Source organism: Lissotriton vulgaris, chromosome 7, assembly GCF_964263255.1.
Source record: "Lissotriton vulgaris chromosome 7, aLisVul1.2, whole genome shotgun sequence".
Taxonomy (NCBI): domain Eukaryota; kingdom Metazoa; phylum Chordata; class Amphibia; order Caudata; family Salamandridae; genus Lissotriton; species Lissotriton vulgaris.
In genome coordinates this window covers 1,713,571,022-1,713,592,477 of record NC_141695.1, presented here as the reverse complement: position 1 = coordinate 1,713,592,477, position 21,456 = coordinate 1,713,571,022, and the positions used below count along the sequence as shown (strand labels likewise).

The 21,456-nt window shown below is 44.7% G+C and overlaps 1 protein-coding gene across 1 annotated transcript in view; it reads left to right on the top strand.

Annotated features, from left to right (window-relative positions):
- Positions 1-21,456, top strand: part of LOC147706375 (cadherin-like protein 26) — a 359,502-nt gene that overhangs the window by 178,219 nt on the left and 159,827 nt on the right. The window contains exons 4-5 of the mRNA XM_086932874.1: positions 859-1,008; positions 9,106-9,250. Coding sequence (XP_086789000.1) covers positions 859-1,008; positions 9,106-9,250 — 295 coding nt within the window. The remainder of the gene's footprint in view (positions 1-858; positions 1,009-9,105; positions 9,251-21,456) is intronic.

Below are 21,456 nucleotides of genomic sequence, written 5' to 3'. Positions count from 1 at the left end.
AACCCCTTCAGAGAAACCAACATCATGGCAGTTTCTGTGACATACCAAAGGTTGGGTAGGTTGCTGTCATCGGATTTGATAGCTGCTCATCGAAGTGGAAGTTTCTTTTTGAGAAACAAATAACTAATGACCCCACAACCAGGGAGTTTTTTCCCATGTTTTTGGGTCATTATTTTAATTTTTCTGATTGTCTGTCTGACTCTAAATAGGGCTGGCGGACCATACCATTGTGACAGAGGCCCCGATTCACAGAACTAACTTAAGACAAAATCCTAAACTTACTACTTTTGGTATTCACAGAAGTTAAGATTTTGTCCTAATTTTGTCTTAACACAGACTTAAGACAGACTTAAGACAAAATCCTAACTTAAGTCTGTCTTAAGTCTGTCTTAAGACAAACTTAAGACAAAATCCTAACTTCTGTGAATACCAAAAGTAGTACGTTTAGGATTTTGTCTTAAGTTAGTTCTGTGAATCGGGCCCAATGTACCCTGTGTGCCAAATTCTAAATCAGGCCATATGTTTTTCAGAGTTGATCAGAAGTTTCAATATATTCACATTTTGTTACTAATATGTAATAATTATACATAGTTGATAGCAATCTGTATGTACTATAGAACACTCCGTGGCATGCAAGTGAATTTCGCACTTCATAGAATGATTAAATATTAATGATTTAATATTGCTGGCAGAAGGCGACAATGCCTTGGCACTGCGGTCGCACTAAAGCTCAAATTCTACAAGTCAGGATTATAAGTTGCTTTGTAGTGAACTACACTGAATGGATAACTAACACTTGTGTAGGCTTGCTTTATGCATCATAACTTTATGCCTTATTTCCCGACTGTTCTGTTGAAGGTCAATGTCGACAATGCCATCCAAGTACGCTATAAGCTGACCGGCATTGGGGTAACTGAAGAACCCACTGGAATGTTTCATATTAATGAAGATGACGGAGCTATTTATGTACATCAGAAAGTGGACTATGAAAAGTTCCCCTTATTTCGAGTGAGTAGACTACATTTTACCTTTTCCTTCTCTTTTCTAAGATCAATTTTTTTCTTCTGTGACTCAATTATCTGCCTAGTCTTTATTCAGTTTACGGTTTGTCAATTCTAGGATCTAGTGCCGTTCAGATCCCCATTTCTGGACTGTAGTGCTACACTACGAAGACTCAATATCCAGTTTTCCAAGTCCTAAGCTATTGATTTTACCAGTACTTGTTGTCTTTGATTATAATTCTGGCCATTCAACGATAGGAATAGCCTTAAAATACTGTGAACTCACCCTCAGAATGCACAGGTGCATGTATAAATAAATGAGAGGGGTACTAGTTAAAGTGATGTGTGTGAAGTGTGTAGGGCGATGATAGGAGGCACCTGAATAGGTGCCTCGGCCAAGGCAGGATTGGCTTCACTTAGGGCCAGATGTAGGTAAAATAGATTTACCGATTTTTAGTTACCGAATTTTACCGATTCAGTAATTAAATATCGGTACATCTAAGGGGTGGATATGTAGGTATTCCAGATGTGCTGGAATACCGATTCGGAAGAATTCAGTATTTACCGATTCAGTAAATACCGAATCGGTAATGCCCATTCATTCCTATGGGCTTTGAAGCCCATAGGAATGAATGGGCATTACCGATTGGGTATTTACCGAATCGGTAAATACCGATTTTCACAAGGGTGCAGGGGGTGTCACTTTGACACCCTCTGGCACCCCCAAAACAGGCTCGGGTGCCATGTGGCAGGCATACATGCTCTAAGGGCAGGTCTGCCTGTCACATGGCATAGGTGTGCATGCACACATGTGCATGCACACCGGAATCGGTATTTTACCATCAAATTGGATTTGATGGTAAAATACTGATTCGGTAAGGCCTCTGGGACTCTGAAGAGTGCCTCAGAATCGGTAAAATTACCGAATTTTTATTTTACCGAATTGGTAACATTACCGAATCGGTAATTTTACCGATTCGGTAAAATAATGTCCCCTACATACCTGTCACCCATTTACCAATCGGTAACAGCCAAAATCGGACGTTACCGCTCGGTAAATGGCCTCAAACGGCCACCTACATCTGGCCCAAAGAGTCTGTGAATGTCAGACCATGTAGTTCTTTGCAATGATCAAGTACAACAAGTAATGTGGAATTCCTGAAATTATGAGAATTACGCAGGCATGATTTAAATTTTACCCAGGCCTATTCCAGAGTATGTTTCCTGTAGATTATTAGGGTTTTTTTAATTTGGTATTTTAGATGGTAAAAACATACCCTTCAAGTCAAGATCTATTGAAGTTTCTTTTATTCTCTCTGGAGATGGACATTTGAGCATAAATGGTGTTAGGTATGATGGAAGATATTATCTGAAGCTATGAGCGGAGACATGGTCTTGCTACGACATACTAGATCCATTGGAATCTGTACAGTAATGAATGCCTCTTTCCATCATTGCGTATAGTATTTGTGAGTCTGCAGTATTTGTTGAGTTGATTGAAGGCTCACTCTTCTGTCAACTTTTATGCAGTTTGTGTCTCAAAGGTTTTCACATTCTACAGTTTATTTGCGATGATAATTGCTGCAAGGCCTCTTAATTATTTAATCAGCTCTATAAAGTGAGTGGATAAGTAAGTGCTAACATTTATGCCTTGTATAGTGACCTAACCATATTAAGTCTTTCTTTCTGCTTTAACCCATCAGTGAATGCCAACTACGTAAGCCTCAGCCGAGCAAGCACAGCATAAAATAAACAGTAGAATCACATTAATACATACACAGCTTAATAGAAAATTACACTGAATATAATACAAATATGAATAAAAAACTTGAAAGAGTAGTGGACAGTCCCGATAATGAGAATTAATAGTATTATTGAAAATGAAAAATTGTCAACACATTCCTAAAGAAGTGGTTTAATGATGACAATTGACCCTCTGGTGGGTTCCATAGCTGTAGAACAGCAGGAACTCCCAGACTGGAATATTTCTGAATCTGCAAGCGTTAAGGTGTCTTCAAGGTGTTATTAGAGGCTCAAAAACTGGACTCCTCTGATTGTGTAACTAGTGAAGCCTCTTTAATGTAGGCCAGATGTAACAAAACTTTGAGGCCACAAAAGGAGTTTTGGTATGTAAGAAGCCCAACCTGTGATTCATAACACATTAACAAATTGAGTTTTAAATTACATACCGGTTCAGTATTTGGAAGGGGCGTGCTTAGAGCTTCCCTTACACATACCTAATCGCACTCAGATGTATTAATGTTTTATGACCAGAATCTGGTCTCAAAACATTAATGACTACTGGTAAAGGTAAGAACATATTAATGTACATTTGCATTTATACATTACTTTTCAAAAGTTAAAATGCCCAATGGTAGGGTAGGGGGTAGGGTAGTGAAGTGGTTTGAAATGGTGATGAGTAAGGAAATGTGACAAACTGTCAAGCATACTTATTATTATGTGAAGCAAGTTTGAAGCTGGCTTTCCGGGGGAGCCAGACGATAGTACATCAAATGTTACAATTATTAACATGGCCATACTTCTAAAAGTAGCGTAGTAATTCACACTTGTGGTAGAAGTTGGCCTAGGGGTAGTGGTCTACGTTTCGACCCAGAAGGTAGTAGGGTCAGTATCCCTTACAAAGTGGGTCTTCTACAGGACGGGGACGGGGGTAGGGCAAGCTTCCTAGAGGGAACAGGTATATAAACACATAATTAGACAGGTCCCTTATAGGGATCCACAATACCACAGTAAGACGTAGAGGCTATATCATACCGACCTATAGTATATAGGTTGGTTCACGAAACAGAATGGATTCGGTAAAAGTCAATTCGCAATTTGTGCCAACTTTTACTCACTCCATTATTTGTACATCTAGCCTTATGGTTTAGTTACATCTTCAAATGGAATAATATCTGCTTTAATTGTGCTTCTAACAGACTTGGGCTCTAATCCAATTTGAGGCTGTTGACCGTATTGCATAGTTACAAGCAAGTGGCATTTTAAGCCAGTGCTTTGTTTTTTTTATCTTTAAAGATTAGACATCTTGAGAATATGCTCTGAGGTGGTATTATAAGTTTTGATACAAAAAACACAATAGTTCTTTATACGTGCAATAACTGGCCTATTGGTCATAATATGCCTATTGGGTATTTCTTTACCAATCCACTGTCGCCTAACATATTCACTTTATCAGATTCTCTGCCCTTTTTGTCCTTGTGATTACTGACTTTCACCATTAGTCACTGAGGTTTTGGTTATTGTTTGCCTGGGATGATGGTGACTAGGCCTGGCATTACTTTAATTTAAATAATTTTTGTAGCTTGTCACTAATCACCTGTTTTTTAAGAAGTCCATCAAAAAGGTTTCCCTTAATTCAGTCCGTCAAAAGGGACGTAGCTTAGTCAGTGAGATTCAGGGGGTGGAAATCTCAAGTATCCCAACTAAAAAAGTGTTAGGCCACAAACTGTAGGAGTGAAATAAATGACTAAGGTTTAGGATGGAACATACCCATGAGGAGTATGGTCAGTAATCATTTGCATCAGGTTATTCTCTGTTTAAAGTGTCACTGTGGGTGAAAACAAATGGGTTGTAATGCTACTCACATTGATTGCCACTGGTTAAAATATTTGCAAGCATTCATCCGTCAACTTTTGGGTGTTTGACAGTCAGTAGTATGCCTAGAAATCTGACACTAGCACAGCTTTACTAGACAGTTACTGTAATGTTTGTGAGTTATAAAAAGTAGTACATTTGCACCATCTAAGGAGTACTTCTATGATTTACTATTTTATTTTGGTAAACCAGTCGCTGTATATATTGATTCTGATCCAAAAAAGTGAACCATTTAAAAGCTCTTAGTGAAATAAAAATGATGACAAAAACCAACTGCCATTGCAGACCTGACTCAATCTCCCCAGACCACACTACAAAGCTAAGAATGCATTTAGGAATGGTTACACCCCAAACACCCACCTGAAGCTATGCCCCTGCCCATCCCACCTGGGCCTGGTAGTTCTCCCTGGGAAATTAGGCCTATGGTCATGTTTAACACAATGACCTGGAGCCTCTACCCTGGTACCACCTACTGGTACCACTTATTTTGTATGCGTTTTACTACACACACTCTTCTTTGTCTCTGCCTCAAGAGGCCTTGATGGTAAAGCTGTCTAATACATGTAGGCTGTGCTCCATGCTTCTCAATCTCGCCTTTTGTCAAGTGACTGCTGATCTTATGTTCTGAGACTGAGTCGCAAACAGAGGTGAGCATCCCAGAAAATAAATTGGGCAAGCCGAGCCAGAGTCAAGCAAGGGTCTGGCTTGATTCTAAGTTTGACGCACAAGCCAAGCATGAAATCATTAGGCATGTATATCCTGTAACAAACAATGTAAACATGAGATGGTTGCCTAGGGTCACACAATTTGCACAGGGAAGCAGGTATTGCTTCCAGGTTATCTGGTTTCACATTTTGAAACTCAACCACCCGATGTGTTTCTCTGTCGCTCTCTCTATTTTGTAATTCTGGGACCAGATGTGTATCTCTGTTTCTATCTACCTTTCTCCTGCTTTACATCAAAGGCCACCGTTTTGGCTTTTATTTACGGACCAGAGAAGAGAAGAATCTGGCATAGACATAGCAGACCCAACGCAGGGCCTCCAGACCCAACTACCAAGTCAAGAATGCATGTATTTGGAGGCTGCAACACTCCAAATACCCCCCTGAACCTAGGGCCCTATCCTTCAAAAATGCCTGCTGCTTGGCTTGTCTTCTCTGCATGTATGTGATTTGAGGATAAAACTTTAGAGTACTTTATAGACCGACTGCATTCATTCACTCAAAGTCCCAAGGAGTAATGGTAAAGGCTATGTTTAGGATTCAGATTTAGTTGAAGGGTAAGAGATAAGTGTTTAATTGTCTGGGATAGATTTGCAACTAGTACTCGAACAAGGTCTTTACTTAGGGTTAGATTATGTGGGAAAGAGAAGGATAGATTTGTGATTAGGATAGGGGCATGGGTAAAGAAAAGGATTTTGGAAAACAATTTTCAGAAGTAAAGGGAAGGGAAAATAAACAACAAGTCACCTTCAGGAAACTTCTAAAAACGCACCTATTTGCCCTTTAGGCTCTTCCCCTCCTCTGATCTCTGACTCTATTCCTCAGCGCGGGGATACGCCGGGAGGCGTCACCATGCGCTCTACAAACCCCTTTATTATATTATTATTATTATTAAGGTAAGGAAAAGGTTTAGGGTAAGGGCAAGGATTAGGAAAAGGCAAGTGAAGAGAATAGGTAAGGGTAAGGATAAGGGTAAAAGTAAGGAATGGGTTTAGGCTTAAGTCTAGGGCCAGTGCTAGGGGAGCTTTGTGGGCTTAAAGTGATAATATGCAAAGGTGACACTGTTATGGTGTTTAATGTTGTATGCATAGGCTGATGATGAAATGACAAAGTGATATCACTTTTATAATTTCTGTATCAGATATCAGTTTATTATGCATAGTGTATCATATATACATAGTTAGGTTTCATTGAGATTGCAGATGCATAACACGAAAAACAGCATATGAAGTGGATGTCAAGAACATTATAATTAAGCTCACTAGATGCTAGGAATCATAATCTTACACTTTGTTAATGTTCCTACTAATTTATTAATGATCAACAGTGTTCTGCCATTGATGAATGGTCATGCTTTCTTTAGGACAAAGCATATAATTGCTTTTATTACAAATATATTTGGCTGCATTGGTCGTTTCGAACATTGCTATTTAGACAAATAAGAAATATTCATAGAAGACAAGAATTAAGGAAAAAGGGAAGGGAATACAATGTAATAGCAGTTCCGTCACCTATTGTTTATTAATCAATTAAAAGCTTAAACATTATCGAAATGCAATTAGATTCACAACCAATCATAATATCATTTATACAACTCACCAAACCATAGCCATTTAAAACCATAGACATTATTAAGATACAATTAATTTCACAAAACCTAATGCTAAAATCATGTATGCTGCTCATCAGACCATAGTGAAAAATCTAAAACAACTCTCATTACTGAGGGTGCCCTCCTGTTAGACGCCCCGGGGGCCATCCCTACGCCTGAGGTTCCAAGGGTCTCGTAAAGGCCCAAATAAATATAGGTGTAGACACTAGCTTGGCTAGAACGAAAGTCACCATAATTATATAATGCTTTTAGTGTAATTCCTCAGGCAATGGATGGAGATTTAACACATCCTGAGGCTCACAATGTACCGGGAAGCATAGGAAGTAAATTGCCTGGTTACATGTGGTACTAACCATATAAAATCTAAAAAATGTATGCCTAAATCAGCAGAGAGTCACTGAACCCCACCCTCAGTAATGAAACCTCTTTCAAAAGTGTCACTGTGCCAATACAAGCTTAAAGTTTGACCTATGCCCACACCTATGCCCGAAAGCCATTAAGCTTATCATTTTTTATGAGGACAGGGACTCATTTTGGCGGGATAGGCGCTTGGAAGATCACATATTTCCCTAGCAGCTGTCCATAACCTGAATGGGACTGATGGGGATTTAACACATCCTGAAATTCATAAAGTGCCAGGGTGCATACAAAGTAAAGTGCCTGGGTGCGTGAGATATCAAACATATATAATCTGGGGAACTAAGGCCTTATTCAGTAGAGAGTCACTGAACACAACCCTCCGTAATAAAAACTCTTTGGAGGGTGCCACAGTGACAATAAAATCTTTAAATTTGATCTCCTGCCCACACCTATGACCTACTCTCTAGAGCCATTAGGCTTATCATTTTATACAAGGACAGGCACTCATTTTGGTGGGAAAGATAATTATTGGGTCACGTATTTCCCTAGCAGCCCACTGTCATCTGAATGAAATCTATATTCTCTTCGAGAGTAATGGATCACATATTTCCGCAGCAGCCCGCCTGAACCTCAATGCGATCTCTATTCTCTTGGGGGTGTTCCTTCATGGTTAGCAGCTTTAACCCCAATCTAGGCCTCAAGGTTCTTCTTAGCCTAATACTTGAAGATGTCCAAGAACTGTACCATTCAGATGTTAAGCATCGTGACCCTGGGATCCAACGATTTTATTACTGCCGACCTCCATTGTTGCCCTAGACGTGAACAAATGCAGATGACATGCAACAGTGTCTCATCTGCCTGGTTTCACAAGCAACATCTTCTTTCCCCATGTTGATCATTTTCCTGCCATTTTGGAATGAAGTCCAGAGTGGGTAGCTCTCCCAATCTCAATGAGAGAAATATCTGTTTACCCTTTAGCAAGTATGTGGCTTCCAAAAATGGGTGAGCCTTTTGTAATAGCAGTTGTTTAATATACTTAACATCAGTTGTAGAATAAATTGAGCCCTGCTTTGTATAGCGTGAGGAATGGACTTGACAAGATTCAATTGAGCATGTCAGTAATTATAGGATGCTTTTTGAGCTGTCCAATAGAAAGAAATACAGCGTCTTGGAATATATTTTCTTAGAGCTCCAGAAATGCATAGGCAGAAATTCACAAATCCTGTCTATTATGAATAAAACTTTCCTTTGAGACAGTGCAACTGTTTGCTCTGAGTGAATACTGTGTTTCATAAGCTGTCTATCACATAAATACACAGCCACTTCTACGTCCTGGAATTGTGTAAATCAAGGAAACCTCTTAGAGTATTCTTAAGAACATTAAGGTATATTTGTTTCTTTAGATGCATTTGATAGTTATGGTTTGATAGGTGCCACTAGTTATTGAGATAATGCTCATTATAGGTACAGATATTGCAACTCTATGTTCAATAAAGTAAGAAATTGTATAATATTATTTATATATATATAAATGTAAATCTAGTATTTGTAAAGCGTACAGCTACCCTGAGGCCTCCCGGCGCTGGGGGCCGTCGGGAAGATTAAGCGAGCTATTGCCCAGAGTCACATGGTGCTGGGCTGACCTTCCGCCGGTGTCGGGGATCGAACCTTGAGCCCCAGCGTCAGTCGCCCTGGCCGCAACGCCACACTATTCCGCTATATATATTATATTTGATACTTCTAGTCAAATAAAGATAATCATTTTCTGAACCTACTATGTTTCTCCTTGTTATAGTGGGAATTTAATGCAATCAACAGGACATCCCTTGAGGTGGATACTCGGCTGGGCATCCAGCTGAAGATATTGGATATCAATGACAATGCTCCAGAGTTCAGTGCCAAGTATTATGAAGTTTATGTCAACGAAAGTGCTGTTCAAGGTATGGTGGCCATCTTCACTATGAAAACTAAGATGTATTTTCTGATGTGTTATTTAACAAAGTACATTTTTATTGAAGATTGACCGATTTTACAACAGAGCATTGGGAAATATTGAAATAAATAAATGGAAAAAACAGCAATCTAATATTTTGAACAGACTAGAAAGGGCTTAAATATAAAGGTATTACAATGTAAATGTAGAAAAGCATAGTAGTAAATCTTAGAAATAGCAAATATTAATTTGTCCTCCTAAAAGAATAGTCAGTTTTCTCAATAAAAAACTCCTATAAGTTGATTACTTTGGTGAAAAATCTGACTCCTATCCCTGACACTAATCTAAGCATTTCTCAATTAGAATAAGAGAAACATAAGAGATAAATGTAGACATTTTAATGTTAATATAATAGTCATGAAATAACACCTAATTTGGAAATGTTTCATAAGATTTGTAATTACGTCTACCTGAAAGGTACTTTGTAGCAATGACAAAGAGCCCAATTGGGAGAATTATTATAGGAACCCATTCAATATTTGCACGAAAAGAGCATTTAGTTTTCAATTTGAAGTTTAATAACTCAATTTCTGACAGATTCAGCAGTTTGATTATTCTGTAATGAGTTGACGGAGAGATTCCAGATGTCCATTTCTGTCTAATACCTTTTTCCCAATCAAGAAACTGTGTTGTATCTATTGCGTTTTTTATTCGGTCTGATATTGACTGGGTAGGGATGTTCAGTGAAAGTTAATATGGTGAAGACTTTATGTTAAGACCTACTTATAAGGATGTACTTTAAAATATTTGGAGCCATGGATTTTTAACTTGCACCCACTCTACAAGTAAATACAATAAATTAGCTATCAGGGTTTGTGTGAATTCAAATATGATCAGAAGGGGAGCCTTTGTTGGATGTACTTCATTTAGATATTTCTTTAACCAATTGTTATTGATTTTTAAATATCAGTCACGTAACATACGCTGTTGTCCTACCCGGGCAGCAGTATCAAATGCTAACACAATTAATTAATTATAATTAATTGTGGGTTTATATAGCGCTAGGATAGACTCCCGGAGGAGTATCTCCGCGCTTCGACCGCTGCGAAACCCTTCCTGGCTTCCCTGAGAGATGGTCCCTTAATGGGTATCTCCAGGGTGAGACCAGGCATCCCCGGCGGTCTGGTGGGGCCGTTAGTGCAGATGAGGCAAGCTTATGCCCAGAGTTGCCGAGTGTGATCGCTGATCAGAGTGGGCACCGAGGCGAGAGAATTACCGAGTCCGCTGACCCTGGTCCAGAAACCTGCCGCGTCGGGAATCGAACCCTGGTCCCGGGCCGTCCTCTGCTCTCGGGTCTGCCGCCTCTAACCAGTGAGCCACACTACTGCACAATGCATAACATTCTATAACAGGAGTGCATGGTTCAGTGCTATAAAACTTAATGTCAGCACAAACCAAACGCGACAGCAGATCACAGATACATCATTGGCGTTAATAAAGACAACATATTTCATACCCCACAATCCAGTTATGATGCGTAAACCCCGTACCGTCTTCTGTGAGGGCCCAAGGACCAATCAGAATACATTTATGAGTAGTTTAGGAGCTCCCCCTTGCGTAAAACAGAAATGACAATTACCCGGTCCAGCTGGCACCCGGATCAGTAATGTTGGTACAAGGTGGCGCCGTCCCACATAGGTCCCTGGGTGTATGTCAGTGGGCCTTAAATGCCTATCCCAGTCACCCGACCTAGGGAGCAGCCTGCGTGTCCTGTAATTCTTGTAATATGTTGTCCCATAAGTCAGCAATTGTAACTCTACGGAGGTCTTGACTTCTTCTCTGTGCAGCGTTGCAGCCTCTGCCCTGCCCCACTTGAGTGTTGCTGCATGCCACTGTTGAAGTGTCGGGAGCATAGTGGCCTTCCAGTGCATTGCGGTGGCTTGACGAGTGATAAGCATCGCCAAGTCTATGAAGCGGATGGGCACCTTTTGCACTGTCCTCCTCTTAAACATTCCCAGCAGTGCCCCCTCTAATGTATGGAGATCGTCGCAGCCCGCCAAATTAGTGAGTATATCTGTGACTCCGGACCAGAATGTAACAGCATCCCGACACAACCAAAACATGTGTATTAGAACCAAGCTAGCTGCCTCGCACCTTGAGCAAAGAGAGGAGGACCCGAACATTCTATGTAGGTTGGCGGGTGAGGTATGCCCTGTGTAGAATGTTAAATTGAATGTACTGGAATTACAGAACTCTCTGGATTGATAGTGTACAGTGCTTTCCCATTCCTGGGGCTTCTACTGGTTTTAGATTTATACTGAACTAGCAGCCCGTCCCGACGTTGTCCGGGTATAAAATAGAATGTGTGTAATGTGTGTATTTGGCAAGGGCAATTTATTTTAAAATCTCGCAGTAGACAACATTTTTTGTTTCATTAGAATAGGGACGGAGAAGGCCCAGCTGCAGCCCTGGTTGATGTTAGCAGGCACGTGTAATTGATGTAGTTATCCGCCGCCTGAGCCCGGCTACAGCCCTGGTTGAGGTTAGCAGGCGTGTGTATTGTCGTTGAATGAGAGACTTATCAGCCGCGGGTAAATCCGTTTAATGAGAGAGGTGAGTGACAGCGAGTAGGAGAGGCTGCAGTAATTATCCAAGCAGACACGCTCATTTGCATGTTCCCCCGCTTGAGGCCCAGAGGCAGGCTAGTTTGATGTTAGCAGGCGCGTGTTCCCCGCTTGAGTCCCAGCTGCAGCCCTGGTTGATGTTATCAGGCGCGTGTAATTAGTGTACTGATCCGCCGCCTGAGCCCGGCTAGAGCCCTGGTTGATGGTAGCAGGCGCGTGTAATTTCGTTGAATGAGAGAGTTCAGTAGCAGCGCGCAGGAGAGGCTGCAGTAAGGTTACTTACCAGGCCTCCAGGTGAACGCGTTTGTCACGCCCCCAGCACACGGCCACAGCAGACGATCTTCTGAATAATGTACGACCCATGTGGCATGAAGGGCGGAACGTAGCACACTCCCCCAGCGTGCCCCTTGATGCGGTGCAGTTGCGTTCACATGGCATGAAGGCCGGACACACGCCCCCAGCGTTTCTCATGCCCCCAGCGTGCCCCTTGATGCTGCGTAATTGTCGTTTGTATGTATGACTCACATGGCATGAAGGGCGGACACACGCCCCCAGCATTTGTCACGCCCCCAGCACAAGGCCACAGCCCACGATGCGATGGCCGTACCAAACGCCCCCAGCGTTAGTCACGCCTCCATCCCACGCCCACAGCACAACGCAGACACGCCCACAAGGGACTACTTTGCTGGCACGGTTCTTTTACCTTTTAAATGTATAGAGGAGTTGGCCTAACGGCTAAGGCGCTCGACCTCGGACCTGGGGATCCGGGTTCGAGTCTTGGTAACTACGCCAAACATTCCGTGATTCTGGGCAAATCACTTAATCTCCCAGTGCCTAACAAAAATTAATGTGTGACCTCATGTAACGTAACTGGTGCTATGTAAAGCGCTCTGATACCTAATTCAGTTTCGGTCAAGTTTGCGCTATATAAAACTTTGCAAAAAAAATGTTCAAAAAATATGGTGGCCATCTGCATAGCCTATGTCCTTCTGCTGCAACTGCCCTTTCCAACGCTGTATTGGGTGTTATGATTGGTGCTGTGGTTACTGAGATTACCCGCCTCAAAGGTTTGGGCTCTCTCTTTATAATATTACTAGCAGCCCGTCCCGACCTTGTCCGGGAGCAATCAGGCTTCAGGGCCCCCGCCCGCCCCGTGAGCGCACCCGTGGCTGCTTCACTTACCTCCGCCTGTCCGCCGGTCCTCACCGCCTGTACTCCGCTGCTCCTCACCGCTCCTCCCCGCCTGTCCGCCGCTCCTCACCGCCTGTCTGCTGCTCCTCACTGCCTGTCCTCCGCTGCTCCTCACCACTCCTGTCCGCCGCTCCTCACCGCCTGTCCGCTGCTCCTCACCACCTGTCCACCGCTCCTCACCGCCTGTCCACCGCTCCTCACCGCCTGTCCACCGCTCCTCACCGCCTGTCCGCTGCTCTTCACCGCCTGTCCGCTGCTCTTCACCGCCTGTCCGCTGCTCCTCACCGCCTATCCTCCGCTGCTCCTCCCCGCCTGTATGCCGCTCCTCCTGTCGCTCCTCCTCCTGGTTGTCTGCAGAGTGTACCTCTGGTTGTGTGTGCCTGCCTGGTTCTCTGCAGTGAGTACCTCTGGCTGTGTGTGCCTGCCTGCCTGCCTGCCTGCCTGGTTGTCTGCAGTGTGTACCTCTGGCTGTGTGTGCCTGCCTGCCTGCCTGGTTGTCTGCAGTGTGTACCTCTGGCTGTGTGTGCCTGCCTGTCTAGTTGTCTGCAGTGTGTACCTCTGGCTGTGTGTGCCTGCCTGGTTGTCTGCAGTGTGTACCTCTGGCTGTGTGTGCCTGCCTGCCTGGTTGTCTGCAGTGTGCACCTTTGGCTGTGTGTGTCTGCCTGGTTATCTGCAGTGTGTACCTCTGGCTGTGTTTCCCTGCCTGCCTGTCTGCAGTGTGTACCTCTGGCTGTGTGTGCCTGCCTGGTTCTCTGCAGTGTGTACCTCTGGCTGTGTGTGCCTGCCTGGTTGTCTGCAGTGTGTACCTCTGGCTGTGTGTGCCTGCCTGGTTGTCTGCAGTGTGTACCTCTGGTTGTGTGTGCCTGCCTGGTCATCTGCAGTGTGTACCTCTGGCTGTGTGTGCCTGCCTGTCTGGTTGTCTGCAGTGTGTACCTCTGGCTGTGTGTGCCTGTCTGGTTGTCTGCAGTGTGTACCTCTGGCTGTGTGTGCCTGCCTGCCTGGTTGTCTGCAGTGTGTACCTCTGGCTGTGTGTGTCTGCCTGGTTGTCTGCAGTGTGTACCTCTGGCTGTGTGTGTCTGCCTGCAGTGTGTACCTCTGGCTGTGTGTGCCTGCCTGCCTGTCTGCAGTGTGTACCTCTGGCTGTGTGTGCCTGCCTGGTTCTCTGCAGTGAGTACCTCTGGCCGTGTGTGCCTGCCTGGTTGTCTGCAGTGTGTACCTCTGGCTGTGTGTGCCTGCCTGTCTGGTTGTCTGCAGTGTGTACCTCTGGCTGTGTGTGCCTGCCTGCCTGGTTGTCTGCAGTGTGTACCTCTGGCTGTGTGTGTCTGCCTGGTTGTCTGCAGTGTGTACCTCTGGCTGTGTGTACCTGCCTGCCTGTCTGCAGTGTGTACCTCTGGCTGTGTGTGCCTGCCTGCCTGTCTGCAGTGTGTACCTCTGGCTGTGTGTGCCTGCCTGGTTCTCTGCAGTGAGTACCTCTGGCTGTGTGTGCCTGCCTGGTTGTCTGCAGTGTGTACCTCTGGCTGTGTGTGCCTGTCTGGCCTGCAGTGTGTACCTCTGGCTGTGTGTGCCTGCCTGTCTGGTTGTCTGCAGTGTGTACCTCTGGCTGTATGTGCCTGCCTGGTTGTCTGCAGTGTGTACCTCTGGTTGTGTGTGCCTGCCTGGTTGTCTGCAGTGTGTACCTCTGGCTGTGTGTGCCTGCCTGCCTGGTTGTCTGCAGTGTGTACCTCTGGCTGTGTGTGCCTGCCTGGTTGTCTGCAGTGTGTACCTCTGGTTGTGTGTGCCTGCCTGGTTGTCTGCAGTGTGTACCTCTGGCTGTGTGTGCCTGCCTGTCTGGTTGTCTGCAGTGTGTACCTCTGGCTGTGTGTGCCTGCCTGGTTCTCTGCAGTGTGTACCTCTGGCTGTGTGTGCCTGCCTGCCTGGTTGTCTGCAGTGTGTACCTCTGGCTGTGTGTGTCTGCCTGGTTGTCTGCAGTGTGTACCTCTGGCTTTGTGTGCCTGCCTGCCTGTCTGCAGTGTGTACCTCTGGCTGTGTGTGCCTGCCTGCAGTGTGTACCTCTGGCTGTGTGTGCCTGCCTGCCTGTCTGCAGTGTGTACCTCTGGCTGTGTGTGCCTGCCTGGTTCTCTGCAGTGAGTACCTCTTGCTGTGTGTGCCTGCCTGGTTGTCTGCAGTGTGTACCTCTGGCTGTGTGTGCCTGCCTGTCTGGTTGTCTGCAGTGTGTACCTCTGGCTGTGTGTGCCTGCCTGCCTGGTTGTCTGCAGTGTGTACCTCTGGCTGTGTGTGCCTGCCTGGTTGTCTGCAGTGTGTACCTCTGGTTGTGTGTGCCTGCTGTCTGGTTGTCTGCAGTGTGTGCCTCTGGCTGTGTGTGCCTGCCTGTCTGGTTGTCTGCAGTGTGTACCTCTGGCTGTGTGTGCCTGCTGTCTGGTTGTCTGCAGTGTGTGCCTCTGGCTGTGTGTGCCTGCCTGTCTGGTTGTCTGCAGTGTGTACCTCTGGCTGTGTGTGCCTGCCTGTCTGGTTGTCTGCAGTGTGTACCTCTGGCTGTGTGTGCCTGCCTGGTTGTCTGCAGTGTGTACCTCTGGTTGTGTGTGCCTGCCTGTCTGGTTGTCTGCAGTGCGTACCTCTGGCTGTGTGTGCCTGCCTGGTTGTCTGCAGTGTGTACCTCTGGTTGTGTGTGCCTGCCTGTCTGGTTGTCTGCAGTGTGTACCTCTGGCTGTGTGTGCCTGCCTGGTTGTCTGCAGTGTGTACCTCTGGTTGTGTGTGCCTGCCTGTCTGGTTGTCTGCAGTGCGTACCTCTGGCTGTGTGTGCCTGCCTGTCTGGTTGTCTGCAGTGTGTACCTCTGGCTGTGTGTGCCTGCCTGGTTGTCTGCAGTGTGTACCTCTGGCTGTGTGTGCCTGCCTGTCTGGTTGTCTGCAGTGTGTACCTCTGGTTGTGTGTGCCTGCCTGTCTGGTTGTCTGCAGTGCGTACCTCTGGCTGTGTGTGCCTGCCTGTCTGGTTGTCTGCAGTGTGTACCTCTGGCTGTGTGTGCCTGCCTGGTTGTCTGCAGTGTGTACCTCTGGTTGTGTGTGCCTGCCTGTCTGGTTGTCTGCAGTGCGTACCTCTGGCTGTGTGTGCCTGCCTGGTTGTCTGCAGTGTGTACCTCTGGTTGTGTGTGCCTGCCTGTCTGGTTGTCTGCAGTGTGTACCTCTGGCTGTGTGTGCCTGCCTGGTTGTCTGCAGTGTGTACCTCTGGTTGTGTGTGCCTGCCTGTCTGGTTGTCTGCAGTGCGTACCTCTGGCTGTGTGTGCCTGCCTGTCTGGTTGTCTGCAGTGCGTACCTCTGGCTGTGTGTGCCTGCCTGTCTGGTTGTCTGCAGTGTGTACCTCTGGCTGTGTGTGCCTGCCTGGTTGTCTGCAGTGCGTACCTCTGGCTGTGTGTGCCTGCCTGTCTGGTTGTCTGCAGTGTGCACCTCTGGCTGTGTGTGCCTGCCTGGTTGTCTGTAGTGTGTACCCCTGGCTGTGTGTGCCTGCCTGGTTGTCTGCAGTGTGTACCTCTGGTTGTGTGTGCCTGCCTGTCTGGTTGTCTGCAGTGCGTACCTCTGGCTGTGTGTGCCTGCCTGTCTGGTTGTCTGCAGTGTGTACCTCTGGCTGTGTGTGCCTGCCTGGTTGTCTGCAGTGTGTACCTCTGGTTGTGTGTGCCTGCCTGTCTGGTTGTCTGCAGTGCGTACCTCTGGCTGTGTGTGCCTGCCTGTCTGGTTGTCTGCAGTGTTTACCTCTTCTCTGGCTGTGTGCGTCTGCCTGGCTGGCCTGTAGCATGTACCTCTGGTTGTGTGTACTTTCTTAGGGCCGCCCTGGCACTCGCCCCACGGGGAGCTCTCCGGGTATTGGTCATGAGTTTCCCTCCCTCGGATGTCACCCGAGCCAGTCTGACTGACTGGGCATTCATCCTGCCAGCAGGCTGTGTATCCGAGCCCCGAACCACCGAGCTCCAGCAGGTGCATGAGAGGAGGGGGTGCCGGGCGCGGGGAGGGAAGGGGGGCCACGGGGGGAGCCCCTCGCCTCCATTTGTTTATTTACGAGTTGCCTGCCTGATGCCATCCGAGCCACATGCCCCCTGGCCTTGCTACTGGCGAGGGGGGCATGTATCAGGTTTAAATCAGGTACTTTATATGTTTGTTGCAGCTTTACATAGCGCTAACTCCACCCGAAGGGATTGCAGCGCTTTACGTGAGCACCAGTCACATTACAGAAGGTCACCCCACGTCCTCCACTTCCGTCCTCCTCAGCGAGCCTTCATCTTCAAGGTCATGACCTCGGAGACGGGCCACCCCTCGGCTTCAGGTGGGTGGGCATCTCTTGCACTATGGTTGTGCAATGAAACCCCTTAAGAATGCTGGAACCCCTCGTTAGCGTGGTGCACACACTGGTTCATTTACATGTTCATGTGTGTCCATTAACACATTCATTCACGCAGACAATTATTTCAATCATTAGCGCACAGATTGATACATGCAGACACTCGCATGTTGCTTCATTGACACAGAGAGAAATGATAAGTGCAGCTATCGCCCGGCCCGCTCTCCGCCTGCCCCGGCCCCCGCCTGCCCCGACCCCTGCCTGCCCCGACCCCTGCCCCCTGCCCCCCTGCCCCCCGACCCCTGCTGCCTTACCTTTGCCTCCGCTCCTCAGTGCAACGCTCCTAGCCGCTCCTCCCCTGCTCCTGACGTGACCACGCACGTCGTGGTCGGCGCTACTTTGGGGGACTACTTTTTAAAAAAAAATATCTTTTTAAATAACGTTTATTTTGAAAATGTTTATATCCTATAACCATCTACACACCCTGACGTTTTCTACGATGTATCGGGTGTGTAGATTGGCGCAGTGGTTCCTGAGTTTACCCGCCTCAAAGCCTGAAAGTTTCTCCTTTATAATAGTAGTATAGACTAGCAGCCCGCCCCGGCGTTGCCCGGGGCAGAAGGGGGCTGGGGGCAGCATTGCAGCAGGAGAGGCGCAGCAGAGCGGCCAGGAGCAGCAGAGCGTACTTACAGTGTTTCCTTGCTCCCGTTTTGTTGGTCCTAGCCACTTCTGCCCACGCTCGTGTCCGCTGGTTCTCCGCGCTCGTTTTCTTGGTCCTGGCCGCTTCTGCCGTCTCTCCTGTCCGCTCTTACTCTGCGCTCCCCTGGGCATGTCGACGCTCCTCTACTCGCTCCGGACCATGGAGGGTGTCGCTTCCGCTGTTTCTCCGTGCTCGTTTTCTTGGTCCTGGCCGCTTCTGCCGACTCTCCTGTCCGCTCTTACTCTGCGCACCCCTGGGCATGTCGACGCTCCTCTACGCGCTCCGGACCTTGGAGGGTGTCGCTTCCTTTCTCCTGTCCGCTCCTCGCCGGGTGTTGCTTCCGGCTTCCGCGCTACCCCGTGATGTCAGCACGCATCAGTGCTACTTCTAAGGGACTACTTTCCCTTAAAAATTACGTTTCCCTTCTAACATATATATTTTGATTTTATATAGCCTATGTCCTTCTGCTTGCCGTGACGTTTTCAAAGATGTATTGGGTGTTTGGATTGGTGGTGTACTTTTCGAGTTTACCTGGCTCAAAGAACACAGTTCTCTCTTTATAATAGTAGTATAGATTGTAAAGTTTTTATATAGATTTGTTTTTACCTGTATTGTTCTAGAATTGCTGTTCTTAACACAAATTCTTACTTGGTCCTGCGTTTCTTCACTCTCAACAAATTATCCAAAATTATTTGTGTGCATATGACAGAGGCTTTAATTTTGTTTATGTTGTGTTCCGAGCCCATTCCCATAGCAGTGATTAAAGATAAATACTTCCCTTGCCGAGTGAATGGTAAGAGTTTCATTTGTGAACTGCATCCCCTTAACGTATGGTAATTCCTAATCCAGATTTTGGGATTTTTCAATGCAATCAATTTATAATTGTGTTAATGGAACCAACTTTTGTGTACTGTCCATGGCACAATTAAAGAATACCACATTTAATCAATTTTTGATTGCAAGATTGTTTGGAATTTGGATCGCAGTAATGTAGTGGAATTGCTATTCTGAGCACCAATTCTCAGTCGGTTCTGCACTTCCTCACTCTCAAAAAAGAATCTAAAATTATTTGTTTGCATATGACAGAGGCTTTAGTATTTTCTGAGACATGTTCTGGGCATATTCCTATGGCAGTGAGTAATAATGAAAACTTCTCTTCCTGAATGAATGGTAAAAGTTATATTTGTGAAATCCATGCCCCCAATGTATGGGAATCTCAAAGTTCTGATTTTGGGAAATTGCAATAAATTTGTAATTATATTAAAAGTACCAACTTTTCATTTCTGTAATATGATACAAGTAAAGAATACCACATTTAATAATTTTTCCAAAGAAAAGGTTTGCCCTTTAATTTTACAAATGGTTAGCCGGAATTGTTTATAGGTTGTGTATTTCTGATAGATTAGGATTTCTTCACATTCTGAAAGCTGTTTTCTAGTGAAGGCAACACTCTCTGAAGCAGTAAATAAACACTTAGGACCTGATTCCCCCAGGGTGACTTACACTTTTGAGTAAATCTACACTTTTGATAATGTATGAAGCAAACAGACTTCACCCCTCTCACTATCACATATATATATATATATATATATATATATATATATATATATATATATATATATATATATATATATATATATATATATATATATATATATATATATATATATTTATATATATATATATATATATATAAATATATATATATATATATATATATATATATATAATATATATAATATATATATATATATATATATATATATATATATATACACACACACACACCTACACACACCTACACACACACACACACACACACACACCCCCACACACACACACACACACAATGGTTAAAATGCGGTTAAATTCTGAGTTCTGAACTCCTTGTTGTAAACAAAATAGAATTTGAAAAGGTTGTTGAAGATGTCAAAGTTTAAAAATAAAGTCCAGAAGTTGACAAAGTCAATTTTTCTTTGGAATTTGTTATTTTGTGAATGACCTTTGCTGAAAGATAAATCATGCTGATTTTATAATGATGTTAACAAAGGGCGCACATTGACTTTGCATCAATTTTAGTTTCAACATTCCCATGATAAAAGTATAGAAAAGCACATTTGTTCCATTTCTTACATTGTACACGAGCACTTGTAAAACAAATTAACTTTGAATGTATGTATGTATGTATGTATTTATGTGTATAGCGTGACCCTAGCAGAATAGAATCATTGGCCTAATAAACTAAGATTCCAAATAAGAAATCATTCACTATGACTAATAATGATTCATAATTTGTGGTTTCCTATTTGGAATGCATTAAAAAGGATTCTGTATAATGGGTGGGAATTTGAGCACAACTTCTATGAAATGGATTGGTATTTTGTGAACCACCCTTTGTATGGTGCATCAGATTGTAAGGAATCACAATTTTTCGCAATTCTACTTACCTCATCAATATTCATGAAAAATGTAGTAAATTGTGACCCACTATAATTGGCCACAAGAAAGGATGGTGGCCAGCTGGGGTCAGCAGACCACCATGCCTGTGATTGCTTCCAAATAAAGCAACCTTCTTTTTTTAAAAAAAAACTGCAGCTTTTTTTTCCTTAAAGGAAAAAGGGATGCGTTTAAAAGAACTAAAATAAAAGTTATGAACTAAAATAAAAGTCACACAAGCCTAGGAATATTCAGTAGCTATGGTTTTTGTTAATATTTCCAAAGAGGACGTGATCCCTTGTGAAAACCATAACCAATGTGTTGGTGGTACAATATTAATGTTTTAATACTGGATTTTGGTCAGGAAACATAAATACATACCATAAGGAATCGGTTTTGGCAGTAAAACCCTTAATACTCCACTTCCAAATAGCGATTCCAAATGGTTTCCTAAATCGTTCAATGATTCAGAAAACCTTTTCACTAAATGGATTTAGTACATTTGAAAAAGGGTTTTAAGCATTCGCAAACCCACTTATTTACAGAATCCTATGGTTTATGAACACTAAACCCCTTTGGGGCATATTCACAAAGAGCTATCGCCGAATTAACTGCACTTCATCGCAGCCAAAGTCATGATAAATTTACCCCACCATTCACAAGCAGGTGCTAACAGCCCACAGCACCAGTTTTCCCGCAATAGCAGCTGCAAAAAACATTGCCACAGAGGACCCCCGCAACTTTCGCTAGGGAGATGCAGAGTAGGCATTCCCGTGCAAAAAGTCACGACAACACCACACCTCAACATTCACAACGACCAGACAGATTGGCAATAACAACACAAAACACGCAATAAGGCGCATTAGCAGCAGGAAATGTACACCTGCTCTGACTTGATGTAAAGTCGGACGGTAGCCTGCACCACAAAAGGGAGCCC